General features: G+C 43.9%; 2 protein-coding genes across 3 annotated transcripts in view; one reads left to right on the forward strand and one right to left on the reverse strand.

Annotated features, from left to right (window-relative positions):
- DOCK9 (dedicator of cytokinesis 9) overlaps positions 1–3,927 on the reverse strand; it is a 382,898-nt gene extending 378,971 nt beyond the window's left edge. For both annotated transcript variants that reach the window (XM_032610714.1, XM_032610713.1), the window contains exon 1: positions 3,436–3,927. The gene's annotated coding sequence lies outside the window, so the exon portion shown is untranslated. The remainder of the gene's footprint in view (positions 1–3,435) is intronic.
- Positions 3,928–3,991: 64 nt separating this feature from the next.
- Positions 3,992–17,790, forward strand: part of UBAC2 (UBA domain containing 2) — a 286,963-nt gene continuing 273,164 nt past the window's right edge. The window contains exon 1 of the mRNA XM_032610727.1: positions 3,992–4,194. Within this exon, the coding sequence (XP_032466618.1) occupies positions 4,164–4,194 (31 nt within the window). The 5' untranslated portion in view covers positions 3,992–4,163. The remainder of the gene's footprint in view (positions 4,195–17,790) is intronic.

Here is a 17,790-nt window from a genome sequence, read left to right on the forward strand (position 1 = left end):
TAGGCAGACACACTCTATGACATAAATCACAGCAAGATCCTTTTGACCCACCTCCTAGAGAAATGGAAATAGAAACCAAAATAAACTAATGGGACCCAATGAAACTTAAAAGCTTTTGCACAGCAAAGGAAACCATAAACAAGAGGAAAAGACAACCCTCAGAATGGGAGAAAATATTTGCAAATGAAGCAACTGACAAGGATTAATCTCCAAAATATATAAGCAGCTCTTGTAGCTCAATATCAAAAAAAGCAAACAACCCAATCCAAAAATGGGCAGAAGACCTAAATAGACATTTCTCCAAAGAAGATATACAGATTGCCAACAAACACACGAAAGGATGTTCAACATCACTAGTCATTAAAGAAATGCAAATCAAAACCACAATGAGGTTATCACCTCACACCGCTCAGAATGGCCATCATCAAAAAATCTACAAACAGTAAGTGCTGGAGAGGGTGTGGAGAAAAGGGAACCCTCTTGCACTGTTGGTGGGAATGTAAATTGATTCAGCCATTATGGGGAACACTATGGAGGTTCCTTAAAAAACTAAAAATAGAACTACCATATGACCCAGCAATCCCACTACTGGACATATGCCCTGAGAAAACCACAATTCATAAAGAGTCATGTAGGGGCTTCCCTGGTGGCACAGTGGTTGAGAGTCCGCCTGCCGATGCAGGGAACATGGGTCCGTGCCCCGGAGGAGCCCATGTGCCGCGGAGCGGCTGGGCCCGTGGGCCATGGCCACTGGGCCTGCGCGTCCAGAGCCTGTGCTCCGCGACGGGGGAGGCCACAGCGGTGAGAGGCCCGCATACCGCAAAAAAAAAAAAAAAAAAAAGTCATGTACCACAATGTTCATTGCAGCGCTGTTTACAATAGCCAGGACATGGAAGCAACCTATGTGTCCATCAACAGATGAATCGATAAAGAAGATGTGGTACATATATACAATGGAATATTACTCAGCCATAAAAATAAACGAAATTGAGTTATTTGTAGTGAGGTAGATGGACCTAGAGACTGTCATACAGAGTGAAGTAAGTCAGAGAGAAAAACAAATACCGTATGCTAACACATATATATGGAATCTAACAAAAAAAAAAGGTTCTAAAGAACCTAGGGGCAGGACAGGAATAAAGATGCAGACACAGAGAACAGACTTGAGGACACGGCGGGGGGGGGAAGGGTAAGCTGGGACAAAGTGAGAGAGTGGCATGGACATATATACACTACCAAATATAAAATAGCTAGTGGGAAGCAGCTGCATAGCACAGGGAGATCAGCTCCATGCTTTGTGACCACCTAGAGGGGTGGGATAGGGAGGGTGGGAGGGAGACACAAGAGAGAGGAGATATGGGGATATATGTATATGTATAGCTGATTCAGTTTGTTCTACAGCAGAAACTAGCACAACATTGTAAAGCAATTATACTCCAATAAAAATGTTTAAAAAAATAGTATACCCATTACATGTTAACATAACTAATAAATTGTTGTGAAAAATTACTGTACTTTCCCAAGCAAAAAATTATGGGGAAGAACAGCATTATTTAGCATTTTTGCAAATGTCTAACATCTGGTTTAATAGAAGACAGCTGGATTCTCATATCTGCTTCTGCTTTTTTTGTGATTCACTGTTTTTTTAAATAAATTTATTTAGTTTATTTATTAATTTTTGGCTTTGTCAGGTGTTCATTGCTGCATGTGGGCTTTCTCTAGTTGCAGCGAGCAGGGGCTACTCTTTGTTGTGGTGCGCGGGCTTCTTATTGCAGTGGCTTCTCTTGTGGCAGAGCACAAGCTCTCGGCACGTGGGCTTCAGTAGTTGTGGCACATGGGCTTCAGTAGTTGTGGCACGAGGGCTCAGTAGTTGTGGCATCTTCCTGGTCCAAGGCTTGAACCTGTGTCCCCTGAATTGGCAGGCGGATTCTTAACCACTGCGCCACCAGGGAAGCCCGATTCATTGTTTTAGTTTAAGTATATAAAGAAAATCTGGCCTCACACAGATATGAGGCTGGAAAAGGAAGCATTTTAATAGTCACTTCTGATAATATGGATATTCTTTTTTTTTTTTTTTTTTTGCGGTACGCGGGCCTCTCACTGTTGTGGAGCACAGGCTCCGGATGCGCAGGCTCAGCGGCCATGGCTCACGGGCCTAGCCGCTCCGCGGCATGTGGGATCTTCCCGGACCGGGGCACGAACCCGTGTCCCATGCATCGGCAGGCGGACTCTCAACCACGGCGCCACCAGGGAAGCCCGCAGATATTCTTTTTTGATATGACACCGCAGCTTAACAAATGGTAGTTTCTTAAAGACTAGTTGCAATGAGAAGTCTGAAACCCTATCTTTCGTACTGTTGACACCAAAATTTATTGGTTTATCTTGCAGTTTGAATTGATCTTTTACCCATGCATGATTTTGTAACACCACGTATTGGTCAACTGGAAAATACTAGCTCATTAAGTTATACAACTGTTCCGAATGTACAGTGGAAAATTCCACTGGATACTCCAGAGCAATTAAGAGTAAAAATGACAAATAATATCTTTATATCACTGTAAAGATAGCTTTGGCCTTTGGTACTCCCTAAAGGGTGGGTGGCAGTCCCCACACCTACCGTGAGAACCACTGTCGTACGTTGGCTGCAGCTGACAGCTTCTGCAAACATAAAGGACCTTCAGAGTACCATTTTACGGCAAAATAACTCAATTGGATGAATCTTAAGGTAAACATAAAACATATTTCAAGATTGTGAACACGCTTCACGAATAAAGAAAAGCCTGAAGAAAATAAAAGTCACTTTATACTTTTGTCTTCTAGAAATAAATGTGTTAATATTTTGGCCCACTGTCACCTCTCCTTAAGGGCAGAGACTGTGTTTTATTGATCTACAAATTTCGGAGTTAGCATAATGCCTGGCCCTTATGAGCACTCAAAAAGAATTTTTCTTTATTAAAAGTATACCGTACAGGGGCTTCCCTGGTGGCGCAGTGGTTGAGAGTCCGCCTGCCGATGCAGGGGACACGGGTTCGTGCCCCGGTCTGGGAGGATCCCACATGCCGCGGAGCGGCTGGGCCCGTGAGCCATGGCCGCTGAGCCTGCGCGTCCGGAGCCTGTGCTCCGCAACGGGAGAGGCCACAACAGTGAGAGGCCCGCGTAACGCATAAAAAAAAAAAAAAAAAAAAAAAAGTATACCGTACATAGTTTTGTAGCCTATCCTTTTCATTTAGCCTCAGAGTTGGTCAGTTTTCCCATATGCGTTCTATAACTACTGCATAACATTAAAGTTTTCAAACTCAAACTCACTTTAAAAACCGTGACTTTGCTTTGGTAAGGAGTAAAAATTTTGCAAGGGAAAAAAATTTAAACGACATGGGTCCAGCAGGACTCCAGGGAAGAAGTTTGGGGAGCAGGGTCGCTCCGCCACAGACTCACCGCGCCTGGGACACCTGGACACAGGCCACCGCGGCGGGGAGGGGTGAGGGTCCAGGGACCACGGCACTTGGCGCTTTTTCGGGGGCTTTCGCGCGGGACCGACATGCGAACGGGGGGGGGCGCAGCTGGACGGCCCCACTAGCCACGACAGGGAGGGTCTTCCAGTTCCGGCTCCCCTTTCCTCGGAAGAGCTGCCTCTCCTGCACTTGTCTGGGCACCGGAACTCGAGGCAGTTCTGTCAACAGTCAGCCGGAGAGCCAGCTCCAGGGACGGCCCAGAAAGACTGAGCATGCGTGGAACGCACCCGGCGTGCAATCCTGGGAGAGGTTAGAGGTCGCGAGGTACATCACCGCGCCGGCATTCCAGATGAATTAGCTGCTTTGGTGGCTCCACAGGGCGAGTGGCGGCGCTAAAGCACTAGTGTGCGGCTCCCAGGAGTTACACCCGCTCCTCCCACGCCATCCCACTCCTTTTCTAAGGCTCCCGCGGCCGTCGGAAAAACCCGGAAAGGCGGACCACTTTCGCTTCGCACGCACTTCCCTTCCCCGGCCGGAAGGGAAAGGGGGCAGAGAAGCCTCGCATGCGCCGTTCGCAGGCGGCCCCTGGAGTGGAGTCGAGTTGCTGGTTTCGTCGGCCCGGCCGGAGTGCGCCTGCGCGGTCTCCGGCTTCCCTCCACCTCCGCTTCCCCTCCCCCTGTCCCCCGCGGGGCCTCTGGGTCCGGCGGGACCATGTTCACCAGCACCGGTTCCAGTGGGCTTTGTGAGTACCGGACGCCGCCATCCTGGCTGTCCCCTAAACACCACACTGGGTACCTCCTTGAGGAGACTGGGGGCAGCGGGGACTCTCGGGGTTGCAGGCGGTTTGGGGGTCGATCTGCCGTCCCTGTGCCGGAACCTTGGTAGTTCTTGCCCGGTGGGGGGCAGCGGACACCGCCCCCATTTCAGCCTGGAGGGGTCAGTGGGGACTGAGTCAGCCCCCAGCCCCCGACCTGTGAGCCCCAGGTGCGATGGTCAGATGCTCCTTGGGGCTGCTGTAGGTGGGCTGGGCAGTTAGGGTCGGGCTGGGTTTCCCTGGTCTTACGGCCCGGCCCCCTGCCCTCAGCGGTAGGTTTGCCAGCTAGAAAGAAGAGGCTGTCCGGGTGGAAGCGATGCTGGAAGCCTGCTCCCTTCCCAGTCACCTTGCTCCATTCATTTAGGCTACGGAGGGACCGAACTGGCTTTTCCCCGGATGCAAATTCCAAGCTCTGCTTCAGGAGCTGACCCCTTAGTTTTACTTAGATTTTTTTTTTTTCTCCTCAGTCTCTCTTAGGAGTTTTTAGACAAACAAAAACTGAGTAAAGTACTTCAAAGTGGAAGGAAGTTTGGAAGTAGTTTGGCAGGAAAGCAGAGACATTGCTGCTGGATGTTGCTAAATTTTACTGGAGTGTCAGCTGTGGAGTGTCAGCAGATAGAGGGCAGAGAAATATATATAGCCTTTTAAACGACTTTCTTTTTCTCATTGACATGGTTTAATTGACTTTTGATAAGGTGGACTGTATGTTAACTAAACAGCACTGAGATTAGGCACTGATACGGCAACAGTGAATTGTTTGAATAGCTATAATTTTTGCAATTGCTTGTCACTATTAACGCTTCATATCTCTGTACATGTGAAGTTAATCTTACTGAGTACAGAGGCAGTTGACATTTCCAAATATTAATGATCTGTTGTGAATGTTAGGAATCTTTTTCTGAGAATACATATTTTAGCCTGGGAGTAAGTTAGTATCAGGGCAACAGGCATAATTATAAATCTTCCTCACTTCTCAACTTCTCAGGTTCTGAAGTGGGTTTAATATTTGTGATTTCCCTTGTTTCATACTTAATTTGATTTATGGCATCTTTCAGGTATTGGCCTCAGAGTATGTTACAACTACTAGGTAATTAATCTTTCCCAAACTACCCTTTAGAAAAAGAACATGACTGTTGAAACTGATACTCAAAAGGTGGTGTGATTTTCCTGGGATCTGTGAGCCATACACTGGTGGATATGAAATTAATGGTAGAATTCTTCAATTTTATTTGTTCTTTTTCATCATTTTGACTTATCCTTCCTTGCTGACCAAAACACATTAAGAATTAAAAAGGCAAGCAAAATCTGTTATTGGTTACTATGCTGTATTAGCTATTATGTTGGCAAAGTGTATTCAGATTTGATACAGGGTGACTCTGGGGAAGGTAGTAATATGTGATTACCTGTGGCACATGGTTGATGAGTATTGAATTCTAGGAGCCAAACTGCTACCCAGAGAGAGGCCTAGGCCAAAGGCTCCTCCTTAGCTGTCTTGCCCTTTTTCTAAAATAAATGTATCCACAGCATAAGAATTGATGGAATGGCCATTCCTCAGAAGTCCATGTCTTATATGCTCATTTAACAAACATTTTGAGCATCTCGGAAACTGCGAGGGGCTGGGAATGCAACATTAGACAAGTCTTGGTCCCAGTGTTTGCAGAGCTTACAGTGGTGTTTAGGCACTGGTTTTCCAAGACTGGTCTTTCGGCAAGTCTGGGTGGGAAAATTTACTTTGCTTTGAAATTTTTCTTTGCGATGCACCCCACTGAGAGGGAAGTGATTTCCTTTAGCTAAGTTGTGTAGCCCTTTGGTAATTCAGAGTTCTGATCCTGAGTAAGTGTCCCGAGGATGAATAATCTGCCTAGCGGTGCCCCCAGGGATGCTGAATAACGTTCTCTTTTTAAGGGAAAAATCCTGACCATTTCCTACCACTGGCGTATTTCCCACATCTGTGACTAGTAGATAGTGTATTTGTGTTATACTTGCTTTCCTCCCTCTCTCACTCATTCATTTATTTATTCAACAAGTGTCTGTTTACTACCCACATAAGCCACACACTGTTCATGTATAGAGGATAAAGTGGTACACAGGATGAAGGAGACCAACATCCAATAAGTAAGTTATGTGTTTTCACATAGTGATAAGCGCCGTGAAGAAAATCTGAGGGTAGTGGCATAGACTGCAGTTATGGAGGACTTTAGCAGGAAGCTAAAAGAATGCTAAGGATGCTGCTTTAGCAGGTGTGGTCAGCGAAGATGTTTGGGAAGGTGACCCAAATGGCGTGAAGGAACTCACCTGTCAGTTTTTGTTGAAAAGTGTGCATCTTGCAGAAAGAGAGCAGCAAGCACAAAGACTCTCAAACAGGCACAGCAGGGCGTTTTCAAGGTATTGAAGAAAGCTGGTGCTGCCAGGGCAGTAAATCAAGAGAAGGGCATTTGCGACCATGTCTACGAAACTGTATAGCCGTCTGCCCTGTCAGGTAATTATGACTGGATAAAAGTGCATAGGAATCGTGTTCATGCCTTATTTTAGACCCTTGCTTAGAGACGAATGCTACCACTCAATTACGTGTTGAATAATAGATGTATCATTTCTTACACTTGTTAGTAAGTGTTCCCATGACTTATTCACTTCACAGTGTATTCACTCTAACATGGACTCAACCAACATTAATTGTGTGTCTGTTGTATTCTATGTATAGGTCCCACCCTCAAGGAGTTCTGTGTCTAGTGGGGAAAAACTTAAAAAAAGAAATGAAACAGCTACTGTACTGGGTGCTGTGGGTTTATGGCAGCCGTGGGCTGGGCAGAGGAGGGGCATGGTTAAGACTTCCAGTGTGGGTGCTATCTCAGCTGATGTTGAGGGATGAGTAAGAGTTTGTCAGGCATGCAAGTGGGGAGAGAGCCTCTATGAGGGACAGAGCCTGGGCAGGGCCTGGACAAGAGGCAGGAGGTGATGAGTTAGGGGATTGTTGCTTACAGCTGAAGGGAGCAGTTTCTGCACGAGGTGTGCAGTGAAGTCATTCAGAGGGCTGGTGAGTCGAGAGCTGGGGATGGAACGAGAAGAGGGAGAAGAGGAGGCGTGGCAACAGCTGCCCCTGTCCAGGAGCACAGCCAGGACCAGATGGTAGGGCAGAGTCCGGGGAGCAGAAGAAGGTGAAAATCTAATAGAATGCTAGTCGGAAAGGCTTCACGTTGCTGTGGCAGGCAAGACAGGTTATTGTTGCGGATGTGAGCAGTGTTTTCCATACGCTGCCTGTGGTATGGCCACACAAAAGCAGCTATGGAGCTTTCCGAATGTCCAGATTCCTGGGTCCCATTCCCAGAGAGTCAGATTCAGAAGGGCTAATGTGGGAATCAGAAATCTGAATTTTTAAAACATCGAGGGGGAGCTTCTAATGGACAGACTTAGGTCAAGCAACAGGGTGGCCAGCAGGAGGGGCCCAGAGAACAGTTAGAGTCCAGTGGGAGATGCTGACAGCCCCAGTGAAAGAGGTAGTGGTGCGAATGGACAGGATAGAAAAGAGGGATTCTAAAGATGTGCAGGCAGGTAGGCTGTGTCAGTCAAGCCCATTGGACTGGGGGAGAGAGAGAGGAGTTGAAGGTGACTTGGGGTAGACAGGTGGTGTTACTGTTCACAGAGGCAGGGGGCGTAGAGAGGGAGGAGCTCATCTGGGGAAAGATGTTTAATGTCCAGGGGCTTGTAAAGTCCAGTGGGAGATACCCAGGGGCCATCTGGAGAGAGGGAGCTGGCCTGGACATGGGTTGTTAGGTGGGAGTTACGCTGTGGATGTGAATGAGGATGCTGGAAGCAGCGAGTAGAGCCAGAAGGCTGAGGACAGAACTTTAAGCAACTCCAATCCAGTATGTACTGCGTGGTGGAGAAAGAGCAGACAGCAAAGTAGGCAGAAGTGGGTGTTCCTTTAGGAGAGAGCTGTCTCCACCCAACCTAATTTGATTCGTCCTCTTTCCTTGTAAACAAACTCCTGCAGTTGCTTCGCACTCTTTCACGGTGACTCTGATCACCAGACTCTTGATCCCCTTGTTTCCAGTTTACAGCCCATTTCTGGCATCTTCCACATCCAGTCTGGATTCCATAGTTAATCACCCGCGTTGCATTCCCATCAAGACCCTCAGCTGTCCTGCTCTGTCACCCGGCAAAACGCCAGCCTTGTATTAATGTGTGGTGTCCAATCCAAGCTGAGTCCTCGGCACGATTGCTCAGTTACATTTCTTGGATTTGGTTGTCTCCCTGTGCACTTCCCCTGTCATGGTCAAGAGTGTTCCACTCTTAACCCAACCTAAATATAAGGGCCATCACCTGGGCACGTCCTCTCGCTAACTTGTTTGTATCCACACTTTAACAGTTGTTAGAGGAGACTTCCTAATGTAGGCGATGTTTGAGCTGATTTTTGAGGGATGAGTAAGGGTTTTCAGGCATGTGAACTTAGTTCCTGTTTTCCAATCTAAAAGAATGAGGCCCACTCTCCACCTATTCTTAACTCATTCCTTGCTGCCTTTTCTAGTGACAGTCCCTCCTTCTCTCTTTGCCTGGCATGGATTGAAGCTGATGCTTTTTCCTCTGGCTCTTCAGAGACCCCCAGAGTACTTCAGATCCCTTATCTGTGGAAAGGAGATAATATTATTCCCTATTTTATTGGGTGGTTTGTGAAGATTAAAAGATTTACTATGTGTAAATTCCTAGAGTTTTGTCGTAAGTAAGTACTCAGGGTTAAGTATTTTTAACTGGATCCTTCTTTGGGGTCTGTTCTTCAAACTACAGAAGCATAACCCCTCTGTCAATTGACCGTTTCTTTGTTTCTTCTTCCCAACCAAGCTTCTTGGACGATGTCTTCACTTTTTTCCCTTTCTCCCTTCCCTTCACTCTGTAGCCTCTGCAGTTAATCAGCTGTTTTTTGATGGTCACCTGCTGTGGCTTGACACTCACTGCAGCCTGCTTCTGCTGCCCCACCCCTGACACCACTGAGGACGAGTGACTGGGGACTTCCTTGTCAACAGATCAGATGGGTACCTCTCAGTCCTTATCTTAGTGGAATGTCCTCTCACACTGGCCTTGATGAACACTTCTTTCTAAAATTCTTTTTTTTTTTAATTGAAGTATAGTTGATTTACAATATTATATTAGTTTCAGGTGTATAACATAGTGATTCAATATTTTTATAGGTTATACTCCATTTAAAGTTATTATAAAATATTGTCTACATTCCCTGTGCTGTATATTACATCCTTGTATCCTATTTATTTTATACCTAGTAGTTTGTATCTTTCTAAAATTCCTTGTTCTTTGACTTTTTCTTCATATCTCCTGAACACATCTACGTAGTTTTTCACATCCTCAGGGTCTACTGGATTTGGCATTAAGTTATTGTTACCTTAAGAAGAGTAGTTTCAGTGGATTATTAAGACCAAAACCTATTTTTGTTGAGGTACGCAGTGAACCAGAGGTAGAGAGTAGAAATAGAGTCGACCGTTGGGATGGACAGCTGGAGTCATCCCTTTGAAGACTCAGATGGCTGTCAGTACCCAGGATATCATGCTAACTCAAGCCACACAGTCCTGAGGTGGGAACCAGTACAGACTTATCAGAGTGAGAAAGTTCTCAAATGAGCTGGAACTTTCCATTGAGTGAAACTCATTTTGATCCAAAACATTAGTTAGGGAGCCTAGAGTCAGGTGCAGTTAGGGGAGGTTGATGAATGTGAGGTCCAGCGGTGGCAGCCTATGGTGAGGACATTCATTTCGCTCTAGAGATGGGTGAGCCACAAGGACTGGTGGGTCATTCAGGGTCTGTAACCCCCCCTTCATTTCAGCTTTAGGGTCCTACCTCGGAGCCCGAAGGCTCTGTCCCCAGCATCATCCTGAAATGGACACTTTGCAGTTTCCCAGTGCAGCTGTGGTTGTGCTCCCAGGAAGGACCAAACTATGTTCTGATTGATATATTCTTTCTTTAGGTATGTACTCAATGTGTTGAATACATAACTTGTGGGAGATGATTAAAATAAATCTTTATTTTTGTCTCTCACCATCTCTTTAAAATGCACTCAGCTTGGAAAGCCTTTTCCTTTTATGAGAAGGCATCAGGCCTTATGACTTTTTATTCTCTCTTCAAGTTATTGATTCAACAGCTGTTTAATGAGCATGGCTCATTAGGTGAAAGACAAAAGGTGCATTCAAGTGGCAATGATCTTAGGGAATAGAAGTCACAAAACATAGGCTCAATTTAAAAATATCCAGTTCAGTGTATTAATCAACACTCCGCCTTCATTCAAGGTAAGAGTTTTTCTCCCTCTTTCTCCCAGTTAAGATTTGTAGTTGGCAACCACTTGCTGTCAGAGAAAGTGGTATCGTTGGCTTCTGTCCTTTTGTGTTCCCTCTGACCCCCCAGTTTCCTGTTTCTGACCTTACTGGGTTCTAGATAAGGTGGGGTGGGAGGAAGAAGGAATAGTGAGGAACTAGGATTGTTCTTACGTGGCTCTCTGAGCCTGGTACGTGGTTAAAGCTGACTCTGTGCTGTGGGCTTTTTAGAGTCTCTTGGGAGGCGCCCATTCCGGCTGCTCCCCTGACCTGGGGGGATGCATTGTTATGCCGGTGGGCTTTATTTGGTATCTTTCATAGCTCCTAGGAAATTCGGTCCACCTACAGTTTCCTCCTTCTAGGGCCTGTTTGGCCTGCTTGAGGACACTGCTGGAGTGATTGAAAGATGACCCCACTGTTGCCTCTGGCCTGTGGTCCACCTCTGCTTGCTGGAATTGCTGATTCTTTGCCCTGGTCATGCATTCTTATCTCAGTGATCAACATGGCTTCTCCACCTTCTGCTCTCTAGAAACCCTGGTACCCCGCTCTCAGGGGTCACGTGCTCATCTCACTCACTAGGCCCGTTTCTCTCTCTTGACCACTGGGGTATTTGTAGGCTCATGATGAGTATAGCAGCTCTGCTTAGCAGTGGAGCTTATTTCCCAGCCTTTGAACACTTATTCTGGGTCCTGGCAAGTTGCTTTTTATTGCCCCCCTTGTGACTGCTGCAGCTGGTTCCTCGTGTGTCCGCCATGTTCCTTCTTTCAGTCCATGAGTCTCCCTCTTTCTTCCTAAAGCAGAACCAAGATCCAGTTTTACTTTTACTAGAGATGTTTTATGTCCTAATAAGGATCTTTTTGTAGGAGCTAATGCACTATTGTTGTTTTTATTTGCACGTTTTTCTTTTTCCTTTATTATTATTATATTTCTCTTCCCTTTAGTCAAGTTATTATCTAACTTCTCCAACTTTTTCCATTCTCAGCTTGTGGCAGTATCAGTTTTAGTCATGAAGGCAGAACCTACCTTAAATCAAGCTACTTTAAAACTTGCATTTCTATGGAATTTTAATAAATACAACCTGATAAAGAGTTTCTCATAAGTAATTTACTCCAGCATTTTTGAGGTGTGCTTTCTAGAACACACTGGTACTGTGCAGGGCTGCTTAAAATTTTTTTTTAATTAAAAAATTGTTTTATTTTTAAACCCCAAATTTTATTCAGTTTATTTTTTCTAGCTTTATTGAGATATAATTGACAAAATTTTTATATATTCATGTTGTATGTGATGTTTTGTCATTTGCATACATTGTGAAATGATTACTGCAGTCAAGGTAATTAAAATATCCATCACCTCACAGTTATCTTTGTGTGTGTGTGTGTGTGTGTGTGTGTGTGTGTGTGTGTGTGGTGAAAACATTCAAGATCTACTCTCTAGCCAATTTCAAGTATACAATTCATTATTCCTACCTATGGTCATCATGCTGTACATTGCTTAAGTTTTAGCCCTCATTTTAATTATAAATGTAAATTATCATTTAATCCTCATTTAAATCATGATTCTCTTTCCCAGACATTTTTCTCAAGATTTTTATGTTATATTGCCACTGTTCTCAGACATTTTCCAATGCTTATGTTACCTTAGTCCCTTGAATGCAGCATGATACAGTGGAAAGAGCACAGTATTAGTATTTGGAAAGCGTTCAGAAGCCAGGATGTCCCTAATGTTGTTTTTAAAGATTGATGATGGAAATTAGCACTTCCAAGGCTTATGGGCCCTGCAACAAGGAAATTTAACTTTTTATTAACTCTTTGTTTCTAAGACTTAGTGGGAATGGTTTTCATTGTAGAAAATTTGGGAAGTAAAAGGAGGAAACATAAAATTCCATTTCACTGTGCTACCCAGATTTCATCCCTGTTAGCATATTGGTGTTCTGTAAATTTTTTCGTATGTATGTATGTAAACAGATTTAAAAGCAAAATTGGAGCTATGTACAGTTTCATATTCTGATTTTTTCATTTAACCTTAAATGAATTTGCCCTGTGTTATTAATAATGTTCAAAGATGACTTTTAGCATTTTTTTGTTTTGCCTTATTACAAAACTGAAACATGCTTGCTGCCAAAAAAATTAAAATATTACACAAATACGTAATATAGAAAGGAATAGTCACACGTTACTCTCACACCTAAATAATCATCACTGGTATTTTAGTGCTCATTCTTTTAGATTTTTTTCTGTACAGGCTCTTACCTGTGCATTCTTTCTCTCTCAGGCACACACACACACGTGTTTTATACAGACATGGCATTCAAATAAACATTTTGTTATGCTCCCCTAACATTTTTTTAGATACAGAATCATGACTTTGAAGTATTACAACGTGTTATATTTCAATGTTTTTCTCCAGTTTTTTCCCATTTAAACAATGTTTTGGTGAACGTCTTTAAGTTATTGATCACATCTTTGACTTCATCCTAAAGAAATGATCACAAACGTGGAAATACAGTGTCAAAGAATAGGAACATTTTTAAGCTCTTGATCTGTATTGCCAAATCCTTCCAGAAAGGATGTGTCACTTTACACTTTTCAGCAGTTTAGGAGAATATCTTTCTCACCAAACTCTTGTAACACTTGAGTATGATAATTTAAAATGATTTTTGCCAATTGAGAGATTGAAAAATGACATTTCATTGTTTTAATCTGCATTTCTTTGAATGCCTGGGAAAGTGAACTTATTTTCATCTTTCATATTTATCGGCCATTTTAATATATGTTTGAACTGATTTGACTATTTATGTCCTTTGCCCTTTTTTTTATTGGAGTATTTGTTTTGTTTTTGTTAAATTGAGTAGTAAAAGTCCTTTAAGGGTACTAGTTTTTGTCATGGTATATGTTACGAATATTTTAATCACTTATCAGTTGCTTTTTAATTTTTTTTTTTTTTTTTTTCGGTACGCGGGCCTCTCACTGTTGTGGCCTCTCCCATTGCAGAGCACAGGCTCTGGACGCGCAGGCTCAGCGGCCATGGCTCACGGACCCAGCTGTTCCGCGGCATGTGGGATCTTCCCGGACCGGGGCACGAACCCGTGTCCCCTGCATCGGCAGGCGGCCTCTCAACCACTGCGCCACCAGGGAAACCCAATCCTTTATTTTTTGATTCATCAGTTTTTGGCACAGTCAGTAGACTACACTATGAAAATGAGAAAAATTAGCCCAAGAACATGTACTTTTTTGTCTCTCAGTTCTTGATTTGTGTTCTATGTGTGCTGTGTGTTTTTATAGCCTGTTCTGTAATGACAGTTAAGCCTTCCATGCTTTGTCTGTAGGTTGATTTTATATAGAAAATCATAACAATAGCTATATTTACATTATTATGATTGTGTATTCATTGTTGAACCAAGGTGTGTGATTGGTGTCATAGAAGAAGATAGAGCCCTGGGTCAGAAAACCTGTGCTACTTCAAGGAGTCTCTTAATTTCTTTTAATATTTCTTCACGACTTAAGTTCACACTCAATTTTTGCTGTTTCTTGACCCTTGCATCATTTTCTTCTCTGAATCTTCTGTTTTCTCCCCTGGCATCCCTCCTGCAGTAAACGTTTTGGTGCAGAGGACACAGGGGTGAGCTTTCCGGATGCTCACTTGACCATTCTTGTACATAGTGAAAGACTGGATTTGTAAGTAGCTGGTGTGGGTTTCCTCTTTATTTGTGGGTAGGTCTTTGTCCCCAAGAGGCCCGAACCTCGGCTGGCAGGGCCACCTGTAGGCTCTGTTCAAGTTTGCAGAGCTTGTGAACAGGCTGCTCTCCATATAGGGTGCAGAAGCGGGGAGCAGGAGACGGGCAAAGATGGTGAAAATCCCCCGCTGTGGGCCAGGGTAGGGGGCTTGGCTCTTTGTATAAATCTTACTCTGAGTGAAGCTGCCCTTCCTCTTACCACCCGCCTCCCACTGTGCCACGTTACCCAGGCTAGCATCTGTTGCGGGCGTCTGAAGATGCCCGAGATCTTTTCTAGTCTTTCTCAGCCCTCAGACCCTTACAATGTCCTCCCTAAGTAGATCGCCACTTTCTTTGGAGAGCATTTCTCGGATTTTATTTTGGGGGCAAAGCCTTTTCTTCAGCTGGGGTGGTCAGATGAATGGTTGTGTATGAGGAAATGCAAAGGAGTGTGTCTGGGGGCGGGGTTTTGTGGAAGGGGCTGGCCCAGCTGCCACAGCAGGCAGGTGCGCCATTTATACCGGGGATGGTTTAAACAGGATGTGGGCTCAACACTAAGGGCCATTGAAACAAACTTAAGATAATAATTCCCTTTTCAGTTCTTTTTCCTCTTGACTGTAACAAAGAGAAAGTCTCAGTTAGCTGCTAGTCTGAAATACCTCTCTAATAGCAGCTAGTTTCCTCTGGTAATGCAGAGAACAGGAGGCAAGCCCAGATCTTTCTGCAGCAACAATATTAGTTAGAATTTAGTAAACTGTGTTTATTTTTATAGTTACCACCTACTGATGACAAAGTGACACTCGTTTTGCACTTATTATAGTGATATAAAGTTTCCTTTAAAATACATTTATTTAACTAAAACATAGTAAGATGATTTAAAGAAAAATATTAAACAATAGGATAGGTAACACTGGGATATAACAAAAATTGTGGCGCCGTAATGGGACTGACTGAAGTTTGGGAAATGCTGTAAATTATTCTGTTGGGTAATTCTGTTTGCTCATGCTCCTCTCCAGGTCTTGGTATTTATTCATTAGTTCCCTGGACTATTTGGAAGGAGGTGTTTCTCTGGTGTTTTGAAGGTCCTTTTATTTCAGTATGACTTTGGGAGGGGGTAAAAGTGGACAGGTGTAGGAGCCTGTCATCTTGAACTGAAATTTTGTTGAGCTGTCTTTTTGGTTTCATTGCTTTTATTTGATTCTTGAATCCGTTTAGAATTAATTTTAGTGTTTATAGTGTTTAAGTGGGGTTTTTCTGTCCCTACCAACCAGCCAGTCTTAGCATCAGTGGTTAAAGATGTTAGTAGCATCTCTACTCACAAATGGATTAGGTGCTAAAGGCCGTGTACAGGTCCAAACTTAAAAGGATTTAAGCTTGGTTCTCTATTTTAGTAGGCTTTTCCACCAGACAGGAGTGGAAGAGGTTCCTTGTATCATCAAACTCTAAAATCAGACTTGGGTTTCTCCATCTTGCAGATGTATGTTTTGTTTACGTCTTTCCCCCCAGTAGACCCATTTAGTCTACATTAAACATCTGCTGACAGGTAACTCCCTCTCCTGCTTATCTTCTCAGATGTTCAAGTGTATGTCTTTATAGGTACGGTATCCTTACTTGTCAATCTACTTTGGTTGATTCAAAGATTCATAGGGTCTTTGAACATATAGAACCATCCTTGGTTTGTTCTGGAGCTGTTACCATTAGGGCAGCACCTTCACCAGCCTTGGTCTTTACGACTCAGCCTTCTCTTAAATTAGCATTGCTCTGATAGGCATTCACCTCAGTGATGATTCTCTAGGCCAGACTTTGAACACTAGCAGGCCACACAGATGTGTTTTGTTTGAGCTGTGTGTTGGTGGCGAGGGTAGGGGGGTGGGAGGAGAGTCACCTTCCAACATTTTAAAATTGGTGTCTTTGAGACAGAAATCCAGATTCCTCTTAGTTCTTGAGATGATGATCTGCCACACCAGGGCTGAACTGTTGTGTGACAAAAATCCACTGACACGTGCTTTTTGCCACCTACCTCCCCTGTTTCACTGCTACCTGCCTGGCCTCCTTAGGTACTTGAATTTACAACAGATCTTTTTTTTTTTTTTTTTTTTGCCGATAACCACACATTTTCTCTTAAAGATTTTTTTTTTTTTCTCTTACAGTTTACCACATGGGGCTAGAACAAGCTTGTCTAGACAAGCTTTCTGATTCACTTTTTCAGAGCTGTTCCTACCGTTGAATAATTTATCATTATTTATGTGTAACATTTATAATTTTCTTACTTCTTTTAGCTTTTAAAATTATTATTTCATTTTATTGTATTCCTTGTCTAATTAGCACTTTTAACAATGACTGCCTTTTTTTTTTACACTTAAGGAAAGGCTTTATGTTTGTATAAAATCTCCCTAAGAAGGCTAAACCCGAGTAGTGTCCAGTGTAGCGGCAGGACTAAAATTAAAGTGCGGGAGCCTGTTGCCAGTGTTGCTGGCGTGCAGATCTGACACACTTTTCTCTGGCGTCACGAGCCTTTGTGTTCGGCTCTGTTTTAGAACTTCCTTTTTCAATTTTATTGCTCGTTCTTTTTTTCCCCCTAATTCATACTATTGAATACTTTAGATATAGAATACATTCTTGTCTCTAGAGGGCAAATCTTCCTTTTTCTTGCCTTTTTTCGGAGTTCTTTTCTGGAAACGTCCTAGCCTTTTCTCCTGTTCATTTTCCTGATGAGTTTTACAAGCGTTGGTCCAGTGACAAGTGTTCATGGGCTGTCCTCCCAAGCCAGGTCCCTGGGCCACCTGTTGGGTGAGGAGTGGTCAGTGTAGCAGGTGCCCAGGGCCTTCACATTCTCCCCAGTGTGTTAGGAACAGCAGCGGGTTCACGGATGGCTTACAGTGTTTTACTTCTGAGCATCGTAGGTAATTGACTGTCACAAAAATAAACTTGGGACCTTTTGATTCTCGGGCAATTTTATGAATGTCTTTGTGGAGACGGTCACCGTAACGCACTTGGTCACTGAGGGTGTGTTTCATCAGGTTTCCTTCCAGGAAGCTCGTAGGCCCGAAGAGTAAAGCAAGGTGGATGCAGAAGGTGTCCCTCGTAGTGCACGGGTTTCTGCATTTTCGTGGACTTACACACGTTGGTTTAGCCCCTTTTTGATGAAAAAGTTTAAGGAAGTGACTTCATAAAACACCAGATCACCCCATTCTTGTGGGACCCCTGAGAAGTTTACCAAATAGTTGAGTAGTCAGAAATAGGAAAAACGATCTGGTAGGATATGGCAGCCCCTCCTCCAGGGGTGTGAACCACACCGGGGTTTTTGATGAGTATACTTTGACACGGTGACTTGTGGGGATGGGCAGAGTTGCTGGGTTACTGCCTTTTCCTCCCCCCCATCCCCACCCCCTGCATCTCTCCTCAGCTACGATGCTTCTGTAACAGCCCACATGGCTAAGCTTTGCCAAGACCTGTGGTTAGTATCTTTAGTACCTAAAAGATGCATATTTTTATTCA

The sequence above is a fragment of the Phocoena sinus genome, chromosome 18, assembly GCF_008692025.1.
Source record: "Phocoena sinus isolate mPhoSin1 chromosome 18, mPhoSin1.pri, whole genome shotgun sequence".
NCBI lineage: Eukaryota > Metazoa > Chordata > Mammalia > Artiodactyla > Phocoenidae > Phocoena > Phocoena sinus.